The 24,011-nt window shown below is 38.3% G+C and overlaps 1 protein-coding gene across 2 annotated transcripts in view; it reads left to right on the top strand.

Annotated features, from left to right (window-relative positions):
* The first annotated feature begins 2,937 nt into the window (after positions 1–2,937).
* HCFC2 (host cell factor C2) overlaps positions 2,938–24,011 on the top strand; it is a 33,320-nt gene continuing 12,246 nt past the window's right edge. For both annotated transcript variants that reach the window (XM_080810559.1, XM_080810558.1), the window contains exons 1-9: positions 2,938–3,121; positions 4,573–4,721; positions 6,009–6,169; positions 13,875–14,083; positions 15,090–15,174; positions 16,606–16,712; positions 16,822–17,010; positions 22,587–22,754; positions 23,291–23,343. In XM_080810559.1, coding sequence (XP_080666685.1) covers positions 2,959–3,121; positions 4,573–4,721; positions 6,009–6,169; positions 13,875–14,083; positions 15,090–15,174; positions 16,606–16,712; positions 16,822–17,010; positions 22,587–22,754; positions 23,291–23,343 — 1,284 coding nt within the window. In that variant the 5' untranslated portion in view covers positions 2,938–2,958. The remainder of the gene's footprint in view (positions 3,122–4,572; positions 4,722–6,008; positions 6,170–13,874; positions 14,084–15,089; positions 15,175–16,605; positions 16,713–16,821; positions 17,011–22,586; positions 22,755–23,290; positions 23,344–24,011) is intronic.

Below are 24,011 nucleotides of genomic sequence, written 5' to 3'. Positions count from 1 at the left end.
GACTCTACTTCAGTATTTTAATCTAGGCCACTAATAACCTCCTAATTTGCAAATGCAACAGACACTTACTTGTCTTTTTCTTATCTGACCTCTCTATGGCTTTTGGCTTTGATTACCACTTCCGCAGCTGTGAAACTCCCTTTACCTGTGGCTTCTTACCCTTGGCTGTTTCCCTTTGGACCTCTGGCTCCTCATTCTCCGTTTCCTTCATGAGCGCCTCCTTCTGTTTTTACCTCTTAAATGTTGGCTTCTTCAAGGTGTTCTTCTGCCTCTCTCTTCCCTTTCCACACTCTCCTCCTAGGTGGTAACTTCCATTCCTAGAATTTCAAAGATTGAGGGTAGCTTTCTTGAGAATCAGGGACCTACTCTAAACTCCTCATTAAGCAGAGTTGAGCCAAAGCTGCTGTGGTAAAATATCATTTCCATTGGATTAAGCACCTTGTCATGGGTTGAATTGTGTTCCCCAAAAAGATATATTGAAATCCTAATGCCCAACACATGTGAATGTGACCTTATTTGAACATAGGGTCTTTGCAGGTGTAATCAAGTTAAGATGAGGTCATTAGGATATAACTGTGAACTTAAAAGCAGAGAAGAGACACAGATACACAGGGATACCACCATGTGATGATGAAGGCTAGAGATGTAGCTACAAGCCAAGAAATGCCAGGATCAATGGCCATCACCAGAAGCCAGAAAGAGGCAAGGAATCATTCTCCCCTATAGTTTTCAGAAAGATCATGGCCTGCTGACACTTTGATTTTTGGAGTTTCTAGCCTCCAGACTGTGAGACAACAAATTTCTGTTGTTTCAAGCCCCACGGTTTGTGGTATTTTGTTACAGCAGTTCTAGGAAATGAAAACACACTTCCTCCATTGTCCTGCACCTCCTTATCTGAGAAACAAGTTATAACTTGTAATCACCTTTCTCATAAGGTTTTTGCCTTCATCTTTCCTCCAGTTCAGGGATTTTCAGCCTTTCACATATCATAGACAAGTTTTTTGGGTTTTTTTGAAGATTTTATTTATTTGACAGAGAGTGAGAGATCACAAGTAGGCAGAAAGGCAGGCGGCGCGGAAAGCAGGCTCCTTGCTGAGCAGAGAACCCGATGCAGGCTCCATCCCAGAACCCTGGGATCATGACCTGAGCTGAAGGCAGAGGCTTTAACCCGCTGAGCCACCCAGGTGCCCCGACAAGTTTTGATTTTTTAAATTTGAATATCAATATTGGGTTACAACTTTCAATTTTGCCCTTCATCTTTTGCTATAAGGGTATTAAATACACACACACACACACAGCTACCACCTACTTAAAACATTATTCATAAAAGTTAGGACATCTTAACCCTAAACTCTCAGAAGAAAGTACAGTTTGTATTAAATTAAATATTTTAAGTTCTATGAAAATCTCATTGCTTTGTCCCAATATGTTTCCAGTATTGTTTCAGATACATACTTCATAACAGAAACATTTATGTATGTGACAAAGAAAAATGTTAATACATAAATATTCATAGACTCCTTTCTTTGTTTCCAGCCATCTTCCCCTTCCTTTCCCAAATTCTCTTTGACTGTATTGCAAAATTGGGGTAATCGGTGAGAGGGAAAATGTGAGAAGCAGCAGCTGAAAGAACAGTGAGAATTTCTTTTAAACAATAAGGAATCACTTCTCAAAGGAAAGTTTAGATGGATGAGGAGGTGGAGAGGCAGGCTCAGGATTGAGGGAGATGGAGGAGAGAGGATGTTACAGGCTTAGGAGAGAAATTGCTAATGGTAAGAGATGAAGAAAAAGGAATTTTAGGAAATTGACTGTACGTTGCCTGTACCTTCTTGAGAGTGTGAGGTAGGAATTTAAACTGCTTTCGAAATTTTTTTCTTCTTCTGGAATTGTATCTCTTCAAGTGTAATTCTTTATAGGACCAGATAATAAGGCAGCTCAGCCTTAATAGGGTTACATATGACTGTGAGCAAAGCAGTTATTGTATAGTTGTTAGAGAAAGGAGCTATGGAATCAGAAGCCCCGCGTTTGAATCCTGGTCCCAATCCACTTCTGCTGCGTCCGTGGGAGAATTACTTTAGTTCTTTGTGCCTCATTTCCCCATCCACGGAAGGGAGATAACAGTACCCACTTTACCATTTTGTTGGGAGAATCATGAATTAATACACATAAGGCAATGAGGACAGCGTCTGGCAATGGAAGACCCTCACATGTCAGCTAGTAATAAAACGGAAACCTACAGATAGTTTCCCACCTGCTGAAACAAAAAAACCTTTCGCGGCTAACTGTTGCTAAACTTCTTGGCACGACACCCAACAAAACCTCAAGTGCCTGAGCTGCCAGAGCAGGCTCAGCTCCCACCTTCCCGTCGGGGTCCTCGGGCTCGGCTGGGGCGCCGCAGTGGCGGCCGATGGCTCGCGCGGCAGGCGCCTCCCTCCTCCCGCATTTGCAGGCATCCTCGAGGCCTGGGCGCGCAGGGCCCGCGCGTTACCCGCCCGCCGAGGCCGACTTCCCTCGCTCCTCCCCGCCCTCCCGGCACTTCGAACCTCCGCGCGAGCTCTTCGCCCCGTTGCGCTGTAACTGTTCAAAGGGTCTGACTCGCCCGCACATCCTAGATGCTCAGTTAAAGTGACCGTAAAGGAAAACGCTGTGCCTTCTCGCGCAAATACAAACGGGGGCCCTGGGTGGGGAGGGGGCACTTGGTCAGTAGGTCTGTCTTTACACCCGAAGGCCCGTTGCCCAGGATGCCAGGCCCGGACATTATGCCCGGGGGTGAGGGCGGGGCTCCCTTGCCGGGACGCCTCCGCTCCCCGCCGGTCTCCAACCTCGCCCCGGGCGCCCGCGGTCACGTGACCCCCCACCCCCGGCGCACAGCTGGAGGCGGCTCCCCGCCCTCCCCCGGGAGCGGCGGCGCTGGAGCGGGCGCGGTGCATTGTGGGCAGAGGGGCGGGGGTTGGGAAGATGGCGGCTCCCAGCCTCCTCAACTGGAGGCGGGTTTCCTCCTTCACGGGGCCGGTCCCCCGCGCCCGGCACGGACACCGGGCCGTGGCCATCCGGGAGCTGATGATCATCTTTGGAGGGGGCAACGAGGGCATCGCGGACGAGCTGCACGTCTACAACACGGGTAGGCGCGGCGGCGGCTCTACGGCCCCGCCTGTGGGAGTCGCGGAGGGGGAGGGGAGGCGAGGCGGCGGCCGAGGCCCTGACAGCTGTCACCGTCGGGTCACTGCCTCTTGAGGCAGGCAGCGGGGAGTCCGGCTTGGCCGGGCGGCCGGGGTTCCGCAGTGTCCTGGGTGGCATCTCCGTTTCCCCAGGGCCCTCGGGGCAGAACCGGGCCCCGAACGGGGCGCGCCGGCCCTCAGGCAGGCGGTCCCGGACCCCCCTCCCCCCGCAAGCCCTGCGGGCGGACGTGGGCGAGGGAGACCGTTTCCACCCGCCAGGGCCTCTTCCCGAAGTCTCGCCCACTCCGGGGGTCCAAGATCCCTCCCCTGTCAAAAACCAAAACCAACTCCAAACCAAAGCTGCTCCGGGCCTTTCTCGTCTTCGCCTGCGGTCTTTCCTTAGGAGGAAACGAATCGGGGCGGGGAGAGGGCTGGGGGTGCTGAGGAGGGAAAACGAGAGGCCTGGTACTTTCACCCCAAATACAACCCCGTAACTGGCAGGTGGCAGTCAAGATTTTTGCCCCATTGGTAACCCTCTTGGGCGGGGAAGTGGTTCGTTGGTGAGACCGGCGCCTGTCTCTGCATAGTTGGGTATGTGTGCTGAAGCTCAGCTGTGCGGCGCCCGGAGAGAGGACCGTCAGCTTGAGCACCGCTACAAACCACAAGTGCCCCTGGCCGGGGAGGCCCTGCCTTTGAGTGCCTCGGGATAGAAAGGAGGGTGGAATTTAATTTTCCCCAACTTGTAAAGGCGCCGGCTCTCAAGAGGAAGCTGTTTCCTTGGTGTAAGGTTAATTACTGAATTTTGGGTCTATGTCATGATCAATGACTTTGACCAAATAACTTAATCATAGTGGTCATTTTAAGGGCAATAAAATAGTGGCATAGGAGAAATTTCATTTTTTTTACCCTCTCCTCCTCCTGGCTCTCTAATATATAGTTTAAAAGTTATTTGACAATTTGGTATAGGGTAAAAATCCTGGCTTTGGAAAGAGTTAGACCTGGTTTGAATTCTGCTCTGCCAGTTGCTCAGGATCAGCACTAAAGTTACCCAACTTAAATGTCAGATTTTCACTTGTAAAATAGAGATGATGATACTCACCACCAGCAGCACTATTGCCGCTTTGAACCAGAGAGTTATTTGTTGTAAGAGCATGCACTGTATATTGTTAAGGTGTTTGGCAGCATCTCTCATCTCTACCCACCAGTTGCCAGGAGCATTTCTCCCCTGCCTCCAGTTAGACAACTACACATTTTTAGTTTGCTTCTGGAGGCAAAGTGATCTCCAGTTGCTCCTGGGGGCAAAGTCATCTCCAATCTCCAATAACCACTGATACAGATGATAAATATAGAGTATATACTCATAGTTTGTGATAACTATTATTATAATTGGTTTTCATTTTATTTTGGCAACCAGTTACAAATCAGTGGTTCCTACCAGCTGTTAGAGGAGACATCCCTCCAGGTTGCGCTGCCCATGGATTTGTCTGTGATGGTACCAGAATCTTAGTATTTGGGGGAATGGTTGAATATGGAAGATACAGCAATGAGTTATATGAGTTGCAAGTAAGTGTGTCTCAAATTTATCTCAAGCTACAGCTTTAATAATGATCTTGCTAATCCTTTGAAAGATTGCAAAATATTTCATTGCATGTTTAAAATGGTATGAACTTCACATTTTATAAGCTTCAAGGAAAATGTTTCCACTTCATTAAAAAGCCAGAGTTTCTAATGTGAGTCTTTTTTCAATACCTAGTGTAACAGTTGTAACATTAAGCTATCTGTTACTTAGCATCAGTTATACATGTTACACGTTTAGGCTTTTGTATCTTAGTTCTTCGATTTTAACAGCAACAGAGGGCTTGTGAAAACACAGATTGCTGGGCCCTGCCCCCAAGGGTTTCTGAATCAGTATTGTCTGGTGTGAGGCCTCACCCCTGGCATTCCTTCCAAGTTCTCATGTGCTGCGGCTGGTCCCAAAACCATACTTTGCAAACCTCTACCTTCGTTATAGAGATTGTTACCCTCACACTAATAAGCATTATTTTTTTTTCCTGGAAATACATGGAAAAAAAGGGTACAGTTTCATATGTTCTTTATAAATTTGATTCTGTTAAATCATGCTCAGAGTTCTCTCTGACAGCCCTTGATTGGCTTTTATTTCTGAAGTGTGCATATGTTCACAGGGCTATTATCATGAAGACATCTGCTAATTGACAGGTGTAGATGAATTGTACCTATTCAAAAACAAATAGTTTTAGATAAATAGAGCATCCATAGCCAGAGCATGAGTTTTGATTAATTATCTTTACTTATGCTTACTTAAAGGTTGAAATATATAGTATCTATGGATTACCTAATTTCAGAAAGTAAGAATATATCAATTTCATTTAATCCTAAAGCTATGTATATTTAATTTTTCATTTGGAAAATATTTTAGAAATACTGCTGTTTATTGTTATGAGCTTAGGTTGCTATTGAGGAAAGCTGTGAATATGGAAGACTAAACTGACTTTCCTTTTTGGGGGGAGGGAGCAGAGGGGCAGAGGGAGAGGAAAAGAGAGAATCTTGAGCAGGCTCCACACTCTGCTCTCATGCCCCTGAGCTGAAATCAAGAGTTGGACTTCTAACCAACTGTGCCACCCAGGCACCCCAAGAAGACTAGACTGAATTTTTATTACAGTGCTTATTTTAGTTCTAGAAATTACCTATTTACTTGTCATTTGTCCCTAGAATATCTTATTGGAGCCTTCTGATTGGATTTTGGTTAAAATGTATTGGTATGATGTTATACTATTGACAATATAGGAATGCTTTCTTGATATTGTCGATTATATTTATGCTCTTTTTTAGGCAAGCCGTTGGTTATGGAAAAAAGTGAAACCTCACCCCCCTTCTTCTGGTTTACCTCCTTGTCCTCGTCTTGGACATAGCTTCTCTTTATATGGTAACAAATGCTATTTGTTTGGTGGTCTGGCAAATGAAAGTGAAGATTCAAACAATAATGTTCCCAGGTATGCTGATTCTTTTTTGGACCAAATGTGTATTTTATGACTTAGATTAAGAACATTTAATTTCTACCATTTTCAGTTATTAAAAGGGATGAAAATTAGCCTTTTGCATTTAAACCTAACAGTGAACAAATTTGTGTGCGGTTGTATTTTCCCTAGTCCCTGGAATATATGTCTGTTTTCAAAACTATGCCTTTTCTAATCAGAAGTCATCTTATTAAATGATATTAATATAATTGCTTATAGCAACCTATTTGTATATATTAAGCCATAATGTATTTCACTTGTCATAAATGATAACAAAAAGTAACAAATGGTTATTTTTAAATTAGATGTCGGGGTGCCTGGGTGGCTCAGTGGGTTAAAGCCTCTGCCTTCAGCTCAGGTCATGATCCCACCTGGGATCAAGCCCCGCATCGGGCTCTCTGCTCAACAGGGAGCCTGCTTCCTCTTCTCTCTGCCTGCCTCTCTGCCTACTTGTGATCTCTGTCAAATAAATAAATAAAATCTTAAAAATAAATAAATAAATAAATAAATTAGATGTCTCAAGGAACTTGGTGACAAAAATCTCACTATAAAATGAAGGCTATTATATCCACTTTTTATACAGAAAGCTGTTACAGTGGTTCATATAAGCAAATATTTTTGAACCGGTCATCTCATCTTTTTTCCAAACAGAACCAGTCGCTACCTCTTCCCCCCCCCCCCCCCGTAGTGTTTTGATCACATTGTCATTGTAGCATTCAGGATTTGGACATTTAGAGTCTGAAGGACTGTTTTTGATTCACTGCTTACCATGTGTGTCCTTTAGTGAAAGTAATCTAATCCTGTTTTCCTTGGCTGAGAAATGGGAGTGATTAAATATCTACATTTCACTGTCATTTTTTTGGCTAAATAAGATTGTTGGCATTACTTTCAGAGAACTTGCAGGTTGCCATCAATATATTACCTACACTACATTGATGTTAGAGCCTTAGTTTTTTTGCCTTTTCCAAACTTTAAAAAATGACACATACTAAAACATCACGGTAAACTTAGAAACTGGAGAAAAGGGAAAAAATTTATCCCACCATACTAAGCCAGATATTTTTACTTGTGGCACATGCCTTTTTTGTTTTTATATTAAACAGATTTTTCTGGATACAGACTTATAAAAATGCAAGAAATTAGAAAGTATATGAAGTTCTTTCTTAGAGCATCACTGTCCCCCAACACAAGCAAACACATAATTCAATTTGATGTGCATCTTTTAGAACCCTTTTCATGTAACATGTATTAGTCAGTTTTTTTTTTTAGGTTATTGTGTATAATGGGCAAGCTTATCAAGTTTATGCTGCTTGAGGGAGCAAATAGATAAATGCAGTGCTTTTGAAAGCCTCTGGTTAAAGATAGCAGATTCATTTCTGTTCACATTCCACTGGTCAGTGATCCAGGACTGAGTGTTCTGCCTAGCAGGAAAGGGGAGGTGGGGAACATTGATCCGATCCTACACAGACATGTATTCTCTTTTATAGAAGTGGAATCTTTTTTGCTTTGCAACTTCAGGCTTTCACCTGTTTGTTTTTGTTGTTGTTTTTTCCTTTAACAGTATATCTTCAAGATCTTTTAGGGCAGTAGATAAAAATTGACCTTAATTTTTTTTAATGGCTAAAAGTAGTCTGAATTATGTAAATTACTTAACCATTCCCCTACTGGCAGACATTTAAATATTTCCACTTTTTTGCTGTTACAGTCTTTGCACATGTATAACTATTTTTGTTTTTGCCATTTTTGTTCTTTTAGAGAGAGAGAGAGAGCGAGGGTTGGGGGGCGGGGTTGGGTAGAGGGAGACAGAGAGAGAATCTTCAGCAGGCTCCATGGAGCTGGTCGCAGGACTTGATCTCATAATCCTGAGATCATGACCTGAGCTGAAATCAAGAGTCACATGCTTAACGACTGAGCAACCCAGGAACCCCAATTTTTGTAGGATTCATACTTGTAAATGGAATCAGCGGGAGGGACATCAAGGGTATTTACATTCAACTTTGTTAGGTATTCCTGAGTCAGCCTCCAAAGATCCAAAACCGTTTTATACTCCTAAGTGTACGGGATGGCCTACACCCTTAACAATATTGAATTGTCTCGCTCTTACTAGTTTTTACCAAACTAACAGGTGAACTACATTTCATGGATTTATTTTGATTTTTTAAAAAACTGGTAATGAGGAGCGCCTGGGTGACTCAGTTGGTTAAGCGGCTGCCTTGGGTTTAGGTCATGATTCCAGGGTCCTGGGAATAAGCCCTGCATCGGGCTCGGTGGGGAGCTTCTCCTTGTTCTACTGCTCCCCCTGCTTGTGCTCTCTTGCTCTCTCAAATAAATAAATAAAATCTTAAAAAAAAAAAAAATGGTAACGACTGGGCACCTGGGTGGCTCAGTCGGTTGTGTCCAACTCTTGATTTTGGCTCAGGTCATGATCTCAAAGTCATGAGATCCAGACCCGTGTCAGGCTGCAGGCTCCACAACGAGTCTGCTTGTCCTCTCCCACTCCCTCTACTCTTCCCCAAGTGTGTGCGTGCACACTCTTGCCCTCTGTCTAAAATAAGTAAATAAATAAAATCTCTTTAAAAAACTGGTGATAAGCTTGATTAACTATGTTTATTGGACATTTGCAGCTCCTTTTCTGAAATTGTTCATATCCTTATTCATTTTTCCTTTTTAAATAGAGTATAAATTATACACCATAAAATTCAAACTTTTTATATCATATTCCAGTGATTTTTCAGTCAGTTTACTGTGTTGTGTATCCATCACCATAATTCATATTTTTTCCAAGTCTTCTATTTGCCTTTTTTAAAAGGGTTTTCATTTTGTGTTATCAGGTTTGACAATATTTTTCTTTTATTGCTTTCTGCTTAGGAAAATGATTCTACCCCACAGCTCTCTAGTACCTTCACAGCTTTGTTGTGTTCAAAATATTAATAGATTTAGAATATATCTTTGTGACTAGTACGAGGTATTTTTCCTTTTTCTTCCTAATGGATTTTCAACTCTTCACTACCATTTATTAAATAAGTCATTTTATTCCTCATTGATTTGAAGTCCCATCTGTATCACATCTCAATCCTCATACAAATGGGTCTTATTCTAGCTTTGAGGATCAGGAATTATGAACTATACTCTGTGGGCCAAATTTGGTCTGCTACCTTCCTGTCTTTGTTAATAAAGTTTTATTGGAACACAGCCATGCCCATTCATTTACGTGTTGTTAAAAGAGCAAAGTTGAGGGGCACCTGGGTGGCTCATTTGGTTAAGTGGCTGCCTTTGGCTCAGGTCATGATCCCAGGGTCCTAGTATAAAGACCCATGTTGGGCTCCCTGCTCCATGGGCAGCCTGCTTCTCCCTCTCCACTGCTTGTGCTCTCTCTCATGCTTTCTCTCTCTCTCAAATAAATAAATTAAATATATTTTTAAAAAGAGCAAAGTTGAGTAGTTGTGACAGAACTTATAGCTTCCATAGCCTTAAATACTTACTGTCTAGCTTTTTACAGAAAAGGTTTCTCAACTCTTGTTCAAGACTCTATTCTGTTTCATTAATATATTTACCTTTCTGTCATGAATTGTGATGTTTTCTATAGGTTTCGGGTATTTGCCTTTGATCAGATTAAAGAAGTTTTAAAAAATTTCTAGTTTGCTGATTAGTTTTTTCCTCTCTTTTTTACCAAAAATGGGTGTTCATATTCATTTTAGACATAGAAATGAACTTACTGTTTCTTTTCTTTAATCCATTAATTGTGTGAATTATATTATTAGGTTCTAAAATATAAGCCACCTTTTTATTTGTAGTTAAGCCCCAGTTTGTTGCATTACAGTGTTCTTTTCATACTTTGCTGAATTCATTTTGCTAACATTTATTTGTACTATCTAGAGTCACCAATGATTTTCCCTATATTGACTTTATTTGGGATAGTGGGGTCCTATTCTAATCTGATTTGAGTATCAGGATTCTGTAATCCCTGGGAATATAACCAGGGCTGTGTTCTGAGGTAATGGGAAGAAATTTCCCATAATTATCTGAGATTAGTATAATTTAGGAAGATGATCTTTGCCTAACTTTTCAATATTTTTTATAGTTATTGATCTATTTAGATTTTCTACTTTTTCTTGAATCATTTGATAATTTGTTTTCCTTGAAAAATCACACATTTCACTTAGATTTTTACAGTTTTTGATAAAAATTATAAGTTCTCTATATATTTAGAATCTCTGTATCTGTAGTTACATCTCTTTTCTCATTTATAAATGTGTGTGTTGTCTTTGATCAGACACGTGAGTGGTTTGGTGGTTTCAGAGAACCATTTTTTAGTTTTATTGATTTATTTTTATTTTTCACTTATTTTCTTTATTCCATTTCTTTAAATTTTTCCTTTTTTCTGATTTCTTCTAACTTTTAATAGTTTTGGTGCCTTTTCCAACTTTTTTCTAACTTCTAGTAATTTGAATGCCTATTAGTTCACTTATTTTCAATATTATTTTCTAATAAATGCTACACATTTTCTTCCGGTTATGGCTTTGGCCATATCCTGTAGGTTTTGATATATAGTGCTCTTATTGTCATTGCTTTTTATTTTCTCTTTAACCCAATATTAATTTGGCATAAATTTGTAAAAATTTCCAAATGGAAAGTTTTGTTACTATTGCCAATATATAGCTTTATTATATCGTGTTTAAAAATATGTGATCTGTGGGGTTTCTCTTTTTTGGAGATAGTCTTTGTGGTGTATGTCAATCAGTTTTTGTGATTATTCCATAGGTGTTCATAAAGATTGTAAGTTCTTGGTGTTTGGGTACAAGGTTCTTTATTAGATCACTGTTTTAAATTATTATTTGAAGCTTTTTGATTTTGTGAGTCTAGATCATATCAACTTCTGAATGACATGTTAAAATCTCCCAGTGTTACTGTGAATTTATTGTTTATTTCTTATATATCTACTTTTCAATCTATATGTATTATTTTGCTGTAGACTTATCTTCTGTAAATAGGGCTAACAGTTGACCAGTATGAACTGGTGGTATAGCTTACTGGTTGGCATCCATTCTGATCTGTATAAGTCTGTGCCACATCAGTTGTCAAAATAGTTTTGATGTTATCATTGCTGTTAATTTCTTTATAGTTGGCTTCAGGGTTCTTTTTAAAAATTTTTTTATTTTTAGATTTTATTTGAGAGAGAAAGAGAATGAGTGATGGGACAGGCAGTGGGAGAAACAGAGTCCTTGTGGAGCAGGGAGCTGGACGTGGGACTCAGTCACAGGCCCCTGAGATCATGACCTGAGCCAAATGCAGACACTTAACCAGCTAAGCCACCCAGGTGCCCAGCTTTCAGGGTTCTTTTATTTTGTTTTTCTTACAGGTTTCCTACCCCCAAGAAGCTTTGTCTCCTAATAGAGACTTTTTTCCTACCTTTGTGTTTTATGTTTTCCATTTATTCTGCTTTTGTTGCTTCTCCATCTCCAGCCCTCTGCCTTTGCTAGATTTTTAAAAATCATTATGAGTTTGAACATTTGCATGTGTATGTGTGTTTGTTTTTCTGTGTCTCTGTGTGTGTAAGTGCACATTTTTACAATTTTTATTTCTCATTCTATGAACTGTCAGTTTTATATCCTTTTATTTGTACCTATTGTGTGATTGGTTGTAATCTTGATCTTATAGGAACCTTTTACATTTAGAAAATTTTATCTTTTTCTGTGATATGTACCAAATTTCTTTTCATAGTTTGTCTTTCTTTTGACATTGCTTTATAGTGTTTTTTCCCCTAACCATCTTATTAACTACTTTTTTTAGACCATGCTTTGCTTATTTTTCCTTTTCCTTTTTCTTGATTTACTGTTTTTTTTCTTTCCATGTAATGATATGAAAGTTACACATGCTAATTCTGTGCTTGCCTTAGTTGCTCAGAAATTATCACATACATTTAAACTGAAAGGGTCTTGTCATCTTTGAGAATAGATTACTGTCTTTACCTTCTTTTGCTTTTCCCATATGTTCTATGTATTCTTGAATCTTATTCCAGATTATAATAATGCTAAGAAGCTAATTTTTTGGTCAGTCTTTCATAGTATTATTTAGACCTCACAACCATACTTACAAACATCAGTTTAGGGGCACCTGGGTAGCTCAGTTGGTTAAGCATCTGCCTTCAGCTCAGGTCATGATCCCCGGGTCCTGGGATCGAGCCCAGCATCGGCCTGCTTCTCCCTCTCCCTCTGCCTGTCACTCACCCTGCTTGTGCATTCTCTTTCTCTCTCTCTCTCTCTCTCTCTCTCTGTCAAATAAATAAATTTTTAAAAATCTTAAAAATTTCTTTGTACTACCATTTCTCTTACTCATTTTTTTTCTTGAATTTCTTACTTTTCTGGAATAAATGTAAAATCTTTTTTTTTTCCCAAAACAATTTTATGGCTAAACTTTAAAGTTTTTGTGTTTTTTGTGTTTTTTTTTAAAGATTTATTTATTTGGGGGTGGACGGGCAGAGGGAGAGGAAGAGAGAGTCTCAAGCAGACTCCACGCTGAGCACAGAGCACAACGCAGGCCCAATCCCATGACCCTGAGATCGTAACCCAAGCTGAAATGAGGAGTCAGTTGCTTAACCAACTGTGCCACCCAAGGGCCCCTAAACTTTGAAGTTTTTTATGTCCTGAAGTGTTTTAATTTTGCTCCCATATTTGAGTAATAATTTGATAGGACATACATTCCTATGAAAGTTATTTTGCTCAAAATATTGAAAACACCATATCACAGATGAAAAAGTTTAATGCCAGTTTCTAGAGTTTAAAAAAAAAAAAGCTATGTTGGGCACTGATATATTATAGAGTGAACGTTTTGAAAGAAAAAAGTTGCAAAACAACATTTGTAGTATGTCTCATTTATACATATGTGGATGTTCATAGAGGTCAGAAAGGATATTTAACAATTATTGCCAATAGTGGTTGTCCTGGTTATCTAGTACCATGTAATAAACTCCTCCAAAAGTTAGTATGCAAAATAACATTTATGATGTTCTGGGATTCTGTGCATCAGGAATTCAGACAGGACACAGCAGTAATGGCTAGGCACTGAGATCGGAAGTCTTGAATGGTCACTCCTATATCTTGTGCCTCTACTGGGATGACTGAAGGATGGACTGAACTGGGACCGTCCTCCTACATGCCTATATGTGCCACTCCATATGGGGTTTTTGTGGCAGTTTGATTTGTATGGTGCTTCAGGATTCCAAGAACAAGTATTCTGTAGTGAAGCTACATTAGCCTTCTGCGATCAAGTCATGGAAGTCATCTAGTGACATTCACCATACTCTTGTGGCAGCAGTTGTGGGCTCACCCAGAATCGCGAGTGGGGACTGACATAGCTCCTACTTCCTGATGGGAGGTGTCACAATTCGTGGCTATGTTTTGAAACCATCACAGTTGTCGTGGACAAGAGTGTTGGTTAAATGATGGCAGGAATTTTTAAAAAATCTCTTCTGTTCACTACTGATCCCCAGAAGAGTACTTGAAACACAGTAGTGTTTGATAAATACATACTGAATGAATGAGGAATGGGGTTTTTGGTCCCCTAATGCTTTTTGGTACCAAATGAATGTTTCACAGTAAGCATAGATTATCTTTATAAATAGAAACAAAAATCAAAAGGTATATATTATGTTAATGTTTTAATTTATTTCATGATATCCTAGATATTTGAATGATTTCTATGAGTTGGAGCTACAGCATGGTTCTGGTGTTGTGGGTTGGAGCATTCCAGTGACTAAAGGAATTGTGCCTTCTCCAAGAGAATCCCACACAGCTGTCATATATTGCAAAAAAGATTCTGGAAGTCCTAAGATGTATGTCTTTGGTGGAATGTGTGGTGCTCGCCTGGATGATCTATGGCAACTTGACTTAGGTAAGCTTACCTTGATTCAGGCTCAGGAATTGGTTATGATTGATAAGGACAAATGTAAAAATCGCTTTTGAAAAATATTTTTGGTTACAGCATTTATTGAGTTACACTTAGATTTATAGAAGGCACTTGTAGCCAGCTCTGGGACAGCTGAGATGTATGCAAATGGTGTCTAATCAATGAAGTTAAACAAATGAATGTTTGATTTATGGCAGTAACTCTCCTGTGCTCCTTATAAATAGGGTCGCCATATGTTGTGGTTTGCCTGAAAGGGCCCTGATTTATGCTTACTGTCCTCTGTAATTATTAGTAGTACCAATTATCACTCCATAAAGTATCCCATTTGGGAATGATCAAATTTATATGGTTTTTCTGTCTACAGGAAATGTAACATTAGTAACGTTATTGCTGGTCAGTGAAAACACTGGCTAGCTCTTTTTAAAGGGATCCTAGGAGTGAGTGATTGGAGGGTAGGTGTGCCTCTCACTTTCGACTATCTTCTACACAGTGTGTTCTTACTTAAAATGTTAAAATCCCTAATCTGGTTTTAATGCAAAATTGGTGGCACCCTAAATACACTTCCATTACAGATGCTAACATTCAGGTGTAAACAAGATTATTGTAATTGACTATTTATGTCAGCTGGAAATGTTTATTTTAAGATGAAATACAAGTAATGGTTTTGAAACATTTTTGCTTCTTTTTGTTAAGTCCTTTTTTGTTTTATTTTTTAAAATTCTGCAAGGCGAGAGGCGCCTGGGTGGTTCAGCCGTTAAGCATCTGCCTTCGGCTCAGGTCATGATCCCAGGATCCTGGGATCTAGCTCTGAATCTGACTCCTTGCTCAGCAGGGAGCCTGCTTCTCCTTTTCACACTCCCCCTGCTTGTGTTACCTCTCTTGAGGTCTCTCTGTCAAATAAATAAATAAAATCTTTAAAAAAAAATTCTGCAAGGTGAGGTAATTTGCTATTATTAAACCAAATTGCTAACATACTTATTTTTACTTCTAGAAACTATGTCTTGGTCAAAACCAGAAACTAAAGGGACAGTGCCACTTCCACGAAGCCTTCACACAGCCAGTGTTATAGGAAACAAGTATGGTGGTTTTCTTTTTTTCACTTTTTTAAAAAACCAACTTAAGAAAGATACACACAAAGAGTGGTGCTACCCATTGCTTGGAAATAGATTATTGAATTTAACAATGATTGTGTCTACTAAAGCTAGAATAGTAAGCCTATAGAAGCTAGAATACTTACTGTGCCATTTTCTTATCCTGCCTCTTGCATTTCTGTACATTTCTTACAGTGCCTTGCACAGAGTAGATATTACATAAGTGTGAAGGAGAGTGTTGTCTCACTGACCTGGCCTCCATTGCCAGGTTTGACACACCTAAGTCACTGTTCCATTTTACTTATTTTTGGTAGCACTTGATTTGTTCTCAGATATGAACTCAGTATGCACACAAAATGATTGAACTTTGAATAGAGTTATGGTTGGAACATAAACTCTGTAACCAAATTGCACAAATTTAAGGCACCAGTTTTGATATTTGTCATGTATGACCTGGGGCAAGGAAATTTAATCTGTCTGTACCTCAATTTCCACACATATAAAATATAAAATTAAAACCTATATCAGTCTTGAGGATTAAATGGATTAATACGTATGAAATGCTTCAAACAGTGGCTGGTACATAAAGAGCATTCCATAAAGGTTAGCTATTACTATCATCAACAAGTTCTCTTATTTGTGCATTATTGTGTAAAGAGAAATTATTTTCTTTGTGTAGGGATTTTTTTCTATAAGTAATGTTTTAGGAAACAACTAGAACCTCATTAGTTCTTTTTTTTTAAATAGCCATAAACAAAATCTAATAAGCTATATTTTTTAGAATATCAGAACCCTTTTATAAAATGTGGTTTTCCATTGGAACTCTAATAGACAAAATAGGAACTTGAGCTTGTCTAGTTGGCATGAGGTCACATGGGCCCTGAGTGCTGCCTGATGAACCTTTCTCCTTCAGCAGCTATTAGACCTATCTCAAGAACCCTTAGGGCCCCAAGGGACATAGTTTAAAGTTTTTTATTTGAGTGATATCAATGACAAAAGTTATAAGAAACTTAATCCTCTTTGGTTACTGTATGCATACAACTCTGAATTTGATTTTAGGTGTCATAGGTCATTTGACTATCTTTCTGACTGAGGTACACTTAGTATATTATATATAATATTGATTTTCAAATGTATTATAAGTGAAATATTCCCCACTTTATGTAACTTGTCAGAGAGAAATAATTTGATTCTGTACTGCTTCATGAAATTGTAAACTCTTCAGAGAAGACCACTTTATTCATTATCTTACTCCCATTACCTTGATCATAAGTAAGTAAGTGAATAGGCCTGAAGCTTTGAATCAACAAATAAGAAATTTAAGTCTATTCTTAGCATTTTAAATCTAAAAAAAAAAAAAAATTAAAGCTTTAGAAAAAAAATCAGCCACTTTATGTGTTCTCTCTTTTTGTTCAGGATGTACATTTTCGGTGGATGGGTTCCACATAAGGGGGAGAATATTGAGACTTCACCTCATGATTGTGAATGGAGATGTACTAGTTCATTTTCTTACCTAAATCTCGGTGAGTCTTTTAGGAGTTACTTACTGAGATAAAACTTATTAATAAAAGAATTTTTGTTATTTTGTTGTTTAAGAACACTATAGTAGTCATGGATATTTCTATCTTCTAGATACAGCAGAGTGGACCACCCTAGTATCAGATTCTCAGGAAGATAAAAAAAATTCAAGACCAAGACCAAGAGCTGGACACTGTGCTGTTGCAATTGGCACTCGATTGTATTTTTGGAGTGGAAGGGACGGCTACAAAAAAGCACTGAATAGTCAAGTTTGCTGCAAGGATCTTTGGTATCTTGATACTGGTAGGTAAGAATATTCAACAAATATTTTTCCTTCAAGTAAATAAATACTTGAGCCCTACCTGTCTCTTGAGATTTTGTGTAAATGCCACTGCCTCTCTTTTCCATAATTAAAAATGAATGGAAGAAATATTGTATGTAGATATTTCCTACTCCAAGAGAATTCCCTTTTTTTTCCCAAGAGAATTTCTTAATGTCCTTTTCCTTGAGTATAGACTGGATTTAGTGACTCCCTTCCAAACCACAGAATATAGAAAAGGACCAGTAGTAGCTTAACAGTAGACAAACCTGGAAAATACCATCTTAATCAAATAATCAGTATTAATAGCACTAATGATAGTCATGTTGAATCAGTTAGCCCTGCTTCTCGTATGATGTGATAAGAAGAAACTTCACCTGTGTTACTGCAAAATCCATAACCTCACTCAGAGAAATTACCAACAAACCCAAAATGAGGGACATCCTAGCCGTTCTATATGAATAGCGCTCTTCAAAAACTTCAAAGTGATGGAAAACAAGGAAAGCGAGGGGTCAGTTAAGGCTCAGTCAGTTAGTTAAGTGCCTGCCTTCGGCTCAGGTCATGATCTCAGGGTCCTGGGATTCAGCCCTGCATTGGGCTCCCTGCTTCTCCCTCTCCGTGATCTCTCACTTTTGCTCTCTCTCAAATAAATGAATAAAATCTTTAAAAAAAAAAACAAAAAACAAGGAAAGTGAGAAATAGTCACAAATTGGAGGAGACTAAGGAGACATGAAGACTAAATGTAAGGTGGTACCCTAGATTGGATGAACAAACACACACACACACACACACACACACACACACACACGTTATTTGGAAAACTGGTGATATCTGAGTAGTCTGTAGTTTAGTTAATCGTGTTATTCCAATGTTAATTTCTTAGTTTTAACAAATATGTTAGCGTTAAGGGAAACAGTAAAGAGTATGAAGACCAAATGCAAACCCTAGATTGGATTGGAACAAACACACGTGCACACACACACGCACACTAGTTGGAAAACTGGTGATATCTGAATAGTCTGTAGTTTAGTTAATATTATTCCAGTGTTAATTTCTTAGTTTTAACAAATATGTTAGCATTAAGGGAAACAGTAAAGTGTATATGGGAACTCTGTGTTTTTTCTGTAAATCTAAAAGTATTCCAAAATAAAGGATTTTTTAAAAGGATTTATTTTTAGAGAGAGAGAGACTGCATAGAAAACATGGGAGGGGGGCAGGCAGAGGGAGAGGGAGAGAGAGAATCCCAAGCAGTCTCCCAGCTAAGCATGGAGCCTGAGGTAGGGCTCAGTCCTACAACCCTAAGATCATGACCTGAGCCAATATCGAGAGTCAGATGCCCAACCAACTGAGCCACCCAGGTGGCCCTGAAAAGATTTTTACGAAAGTAGTTCAAGACTAAAAATTTTAAAATACAGAACTCATCCATTTTTTTCAATAAATACTTACTGATTGACACATGTCTGTCAGGAATTTTTCTAGGCTGTTTTATATGCTGAGAAGTGAAATGTTACAGCAGTGAAAGGGACTGATATGATAATGTCCCTGATATCAAATAACTTATATTCTTGGAAAGTATGAGGGCAGCAGGATGACAGGCACTAATCAGACAAATTAACAAAATAAGTTCCGTTTCTGGTAAGCATGTGAAGATAGTAACATAGACCACTGGGATAGTAGATGGGGTACTGGTATAGGTACCACTAACTTCAGGGTGGGTAGTTAGAAAAGTATGAGACAGCATTTGGAATATAATCCAAATGGAGAGAAGATGCTATCCATGGGAAAGGCTAGGGGATAAACACTATAGCAAGGGTGAACAGCAAGTACAAGCGCCCTGAGATAGGAACACTTGGTACATTTGGGAACAGATTTGAGCTGAGCGGAAGAGGACAGTGTAGGAATGGAGGTTAGGGAAGTGATAGCAAGACAGATCATGTAAGGCCTCGCATATCATGGTAAAGTTTAAGTTGTTTATAAAGTACAAGGGTAGTTTATTTATTAGTTGGAAGGAGAGATGTGTTGTGATCTGATGTATGTATTGGAATGGGCACTGCATTTGTTTGGAAAATAAATTGTAGGTGGGCAAAAGTGCACACAGGGAGACCAGTTAGAAGTCTTTCATAGGAGTCTGAGAAGTCTTAAGACTACAGTGGTGCCAGTGGAGATGGGGAGGAGTGGGTGAATTCTGGATATGTTTTGGAGTTCTTATTGACAGAATGACTGATGAATTGGGTATGGCATGTGGCACAAAGAGGGGAATGGAGGATGAAGTTTTTAGCTTGACTAATTTGGTGGTATTTCCATTTACCGGGTTGGGTAAGACTGAGGAGAATGCCCGTTTGTGGAGAAAATTAAGTTTCATTTAGACTATGCTAAGTTTGAAATAAGGAGGTGAAATATGTAGTTGATGAATAAAGAAATCTGGAGGTCAGTCAAGAAATCAAATCTGGAGATGTAATGTATGTTGCTACATGAGAAAAGCAGATTATAAAACATGCCTATGATTCCAGTTTCTTTTAAGCATATAAACAGAAAAATCTGGAAGTATACATTGTGTATCAAAATGTTATCTAAAAGGTGATATTCAGGATTTTCTGAAAGGTTTTTCTCTCATCTTTATTTTCTACAGAGGCATGTATTGCTTTGGTAATATAGAAACAGTTTAATTTTAAAATTAAGACAATTGGAAAATAATAAATGGAACGACTAAGTTAGAGACTAAATATTTTCTGTGGAAGAAGCACATACTAGTAAGCAGGAAAGAAATAGAGAAAATCCAGCTTACTGATGCATCTTCGAAATTGGGAGTTGTTGCCTGAAGTCCAAGGATAAACTTTAGTCTCTGAGATTGGAAGAAAAATTTGTGTGTATAGGTTTTTCTTGGCCAAATACATCACTTTCAACAGATTATCTAAGGGATCTGTGACTAAGGGATCTGGCCAGTTTTTCCATAAACCTTTTCTTTAGACATGAATAGCTATCTAAAAGTAATCGTGGCCACTATCATAAGGTCAAAATTTAGACTTTGCTTCTCCTCTTGATAAATTGGCATGAATTGGGGGGATTGGGGAAATGAGGGCTCTTCATCTTGCCTGTTTTCACTTTTAGTTAATCTTTGTGAATTTTTTAATATTTAAAAGAGTGGTTAATTCCATGAAGCTTTTTTATGCAAAATAGCAGTCCTTTGCTCCAACCTTCCTCTCATTTTCCTTGCTTCACAATCATCTGCTTTCAACTCTGTTAAACAATTCTTTTGGTATTTACTTCCATATTTCCATATAACACAAATATATTGTTACTTTGATTTTTTTCAGTTTAGGCATAAAATGCTCACTTCCTACTCTGGAAATTAAGGATTTAATCTCTTCTTCCCATCATTCCACACCTCTCTCCTATATGCCTTTCCTACCCCCATTCTCTCAATATGGTTATACCATAATTTTGTTAGATGAGTATTCATTGTTTACATTATGACCACATAAACACTGTTTGCAGGTGAGCCATGTAGAATATTGTTATACTTTCCTTGCACAATTTTTTATTTGCCATGGATTAATAATTGTTACTTTTGTTTGTTTTAGATTTGTATGTATTTACCACTAATTCAATCCATACTCTGTTATTTGTTTAAATCTTGTCTCACTATGGTTAGATGCATCAGATATTCTATCAAATTTCATCGTCTTGAAGAAATTTCTCCTGCTCCAATCTGGGATGATTGTCCTCCACAAATCGAGCCCAGCTATCATCTTGGCGTCTCCCTTCATCATCTTCCTGGGGATATCTTTTGCCTCTCACCTGTGCCGGATTCCCTGTTTCCTGGATTCCATATTTTTTCCCTTTCTTAGTTTACTTTTTCATTTTTTGTGGAACACATCCCAGGAAAAGGGTGCATGGGTGATAAATTTATTTTGAGATTTCGCATTGTTTGGAAGTATGTTCAGTCTTTCTTCCACTTAATTGGCGATTTGCATGATAATAGAATTCTACACAGGAAGTCATTACCCTTCAAAATTTTGAAAGCATTGTTACACTGTATTCAAGCTTCTAGGTTTTTGTTGAGAAACCCAAACCATTTCTGATTTTTGTTCTTTTTAAATGTGACCTTTCCCCTCACCCTTGATAGCTTTCAGGGTTTTTTTATTTGTTTGTTTTTTGTCCCTACTGTTCTTAAATTTCATGGTGATTTTTTTTTTGTCCCTATTATTCTTAAATTTCATGGTGATGTTCTTAAATTTCATTGTGCTTCTATTTTTAACCCATTGTGTTGAGTACTTATTGGGCCCTTTCAGTTTGGAAACTCATGTTCTTCAGTTCTGGGTATTTTCTTGATTTACTTCATTGATTTGTACCCTTCTGTTTTCTCTCTTTTCTCTCCATGTAACTTCTATTATGTGGGTGGTGTACCTCTTGGACTTGTCTTCTTATTATTTCCTTGTATAGGTTGTCTTACTTTAAGAAATTTAAATAAACTGGATTGTGAATAGGATTATGGAGAAATCTACATGGGGAATAGTTGGAGGAACTAGGTTTACTTACCCTCTAAAACACAGTCATCAAATTTTTCTCTAATGGGCTCGATAGTGAATATTTTAGGCTTTGTAGGCCGTATGGTCTCTATTACAATGATGCAATTCTGCTGCTGTAGAAAAAGCAATGATAACTAATACATAAACAAATGAGCATCGCTGTGTTTCAATAAAACTTTATTTACAAAAACACACCATAAGCCAGCCAGTTTGCTGACCCCTTCTCTAAAAAATACAAAAAGACAGATAATAGACTTGTTCAATATCTATAAGGATTCTATATAAGGGTTAAATTATAGCTTACAGATATCAACTCACTAGAAGAAAAAATTTTCTTATATAACTGTCTAAAGATGGAATGTACTCCTTTAGGAATTCTGAGTTCTCTGAATTGCTAGGTAAACAAAAAGAGGACAAGGATAATGTAGAAATAATCTCAGATTCTTTTTCCCGGTTCTAAAACTCTATGATTGTTACTTGTTTTGGAAATGTTGGTAATATTTTATACCAAAGTAGTTACTTGTTTGGAGTAGTACAAGTTTTGATAAGAGGGTATTAACTTCAAGAAGTTGTGATTTTCCAAAATATGTCCAAATCATCTTAGCTAACATTAACAGTATTTCTGACTTGTATACTATTGGCTGAAAATTGCCTCATTAAAATTATAAAAAAACTTACAAAGAAGGTAAAATACTGTAGCTATAACTATAAAATACTTCCTCCTCCCCCCTTGTACTTCTATGATTAAACATTTCTTTCTGATTCTGATGACACAAATAGCTTGGAACCGGATTGATTTGTGTGTAGAGCTATTTGTATAAGGAACTAACTAAATAAATAGAATCAGAACCCCAAACTGTTTTCATTTGACCTATGATAGCTATGTTTATCTGAGTAAATTTTCTCCTTCTTGGTAGACAGTTGAAATACTCATTGCTGATGTTTTCAGAGCCCTAGACCCACACAAACTATGTAGGCAAAATATTGATACATTGGAAACATCAATGTATAATGTCAATATTGTTCTTTAGAGAAACCGCCAGCACCATCACAAGTACAACTGATCAAGGCCACTACCAACTCTTTCCATGTCAAATGGGATGAAGTGCCCACAGTTGAGGGCTATCTTTTGCAGCTGAATACAGACTTACCCTACCAAGCTGCGTCATCAGATTCTACAGCAACACCAAATATGCAAGGTAATATGATTTTCACCTGAAAGCATCCATGCTCATTTGCTTTTTTAAAAAGTTACTGCAGGAAAACCAGTGATTATGGCTTAGTTTTAAAAATTTTTATGATGTTTCCTGCCTGGTTAATCAAGTATGTTGCCTTTCAACTCTGAAACTTGCCTATCTTATCATTATGCTGTGGTAGAATGCATAGATGTGTAGGATACAATGTTTTGTTTTGTTTTGTTTTTCTGCAGTTCATTCTGATGTACTTTCTTAATTTGACTTGATACTTGACTTCAGGAGATGGTTTTATTTAGCACATAAATATTTCAGCTTTTTTCAAAAGTATTTTTGTACAGTAACAGGCACTTAGAAACATTTTTAATTTTACATGTTTTTAGAAAGGATTTTAGTCAACCATTAAGCAAACTATTAAGAAAATAGAGAAATTTTGATAAAGATACTTTTTAACCTTTAATACATAACTTCCAGAAATACTTGATTATATTTTATTGAAGCTAATTCAGAGCATGTCAGTATGAACTTTCTTATTCCTACAGGAGTCAGAATGGACCCTCACAGACAAGGCAGTAATAGCACCATTCCTAACAGTGTAAGTTAAAAAAAAATTTATGATGACAAATGAATGTTTAAGGTTAGAGTCTCAATTTTTATTCATATTTTTAGCATATTACCCTAGGACAGAGGTTCTCAACCCTGGCTGCATATTAGAATCACCTCTGAGATTAAAAAACAATCATACACAGAATCCCAGCCTTTTCCCAGATTTAGTGAAGCAGAATCTTTAGGATGTCCTCCATGTTATTCTTTATGTTCCACATGTAAGTGAAACCATATGATAATTGACTTTCTCTGCCTGACTTATTTCACTCAGCATAATCTCCAGTTCCTTCCATGTTGATGCAAAGTTTGGGTATTCATCCTTTCTGACGGCTGAGTAATATTCCATTGTATATATGGACTACATCTTTATCCATTCATCTGTTGAAGGACATCTTGGCTCTTTCCATGGTTTGGCTATTGTGGACATTAAGGAGGGCATGAATTACATTGAGCACTGGGTGTTGTACATAAACAGTGAATCTTGGAACACTGCATCAAAAACTAAAGATGTATTTTATGATGACTAACATAACACAATAAAAAAAAAAAAAGAAACTTTAGGATGATGCCCAGTTAACTGCGGTTTTAAGGAACACTCCATAGATCACTATGACAGTAGCCTAGGTTAAGAATCCCTAACCAAGAGATTGAAGTCTC

This window comes from Martes martes (genome assembly GCF_963455335.1).
Source record: "Martes martes genome assembly, chromosome: 8".
In the NCBI taxonomy this organism is placed as follows: domain Eukaryota; kingdom Metazoa; phylum Chordata; class Mammalia; order Carnivora; family Mustelidae; genus Martes; species Martes martes.
This window is presented reverse-complemented; position numbering and strand designations above follow the sequence as displayed.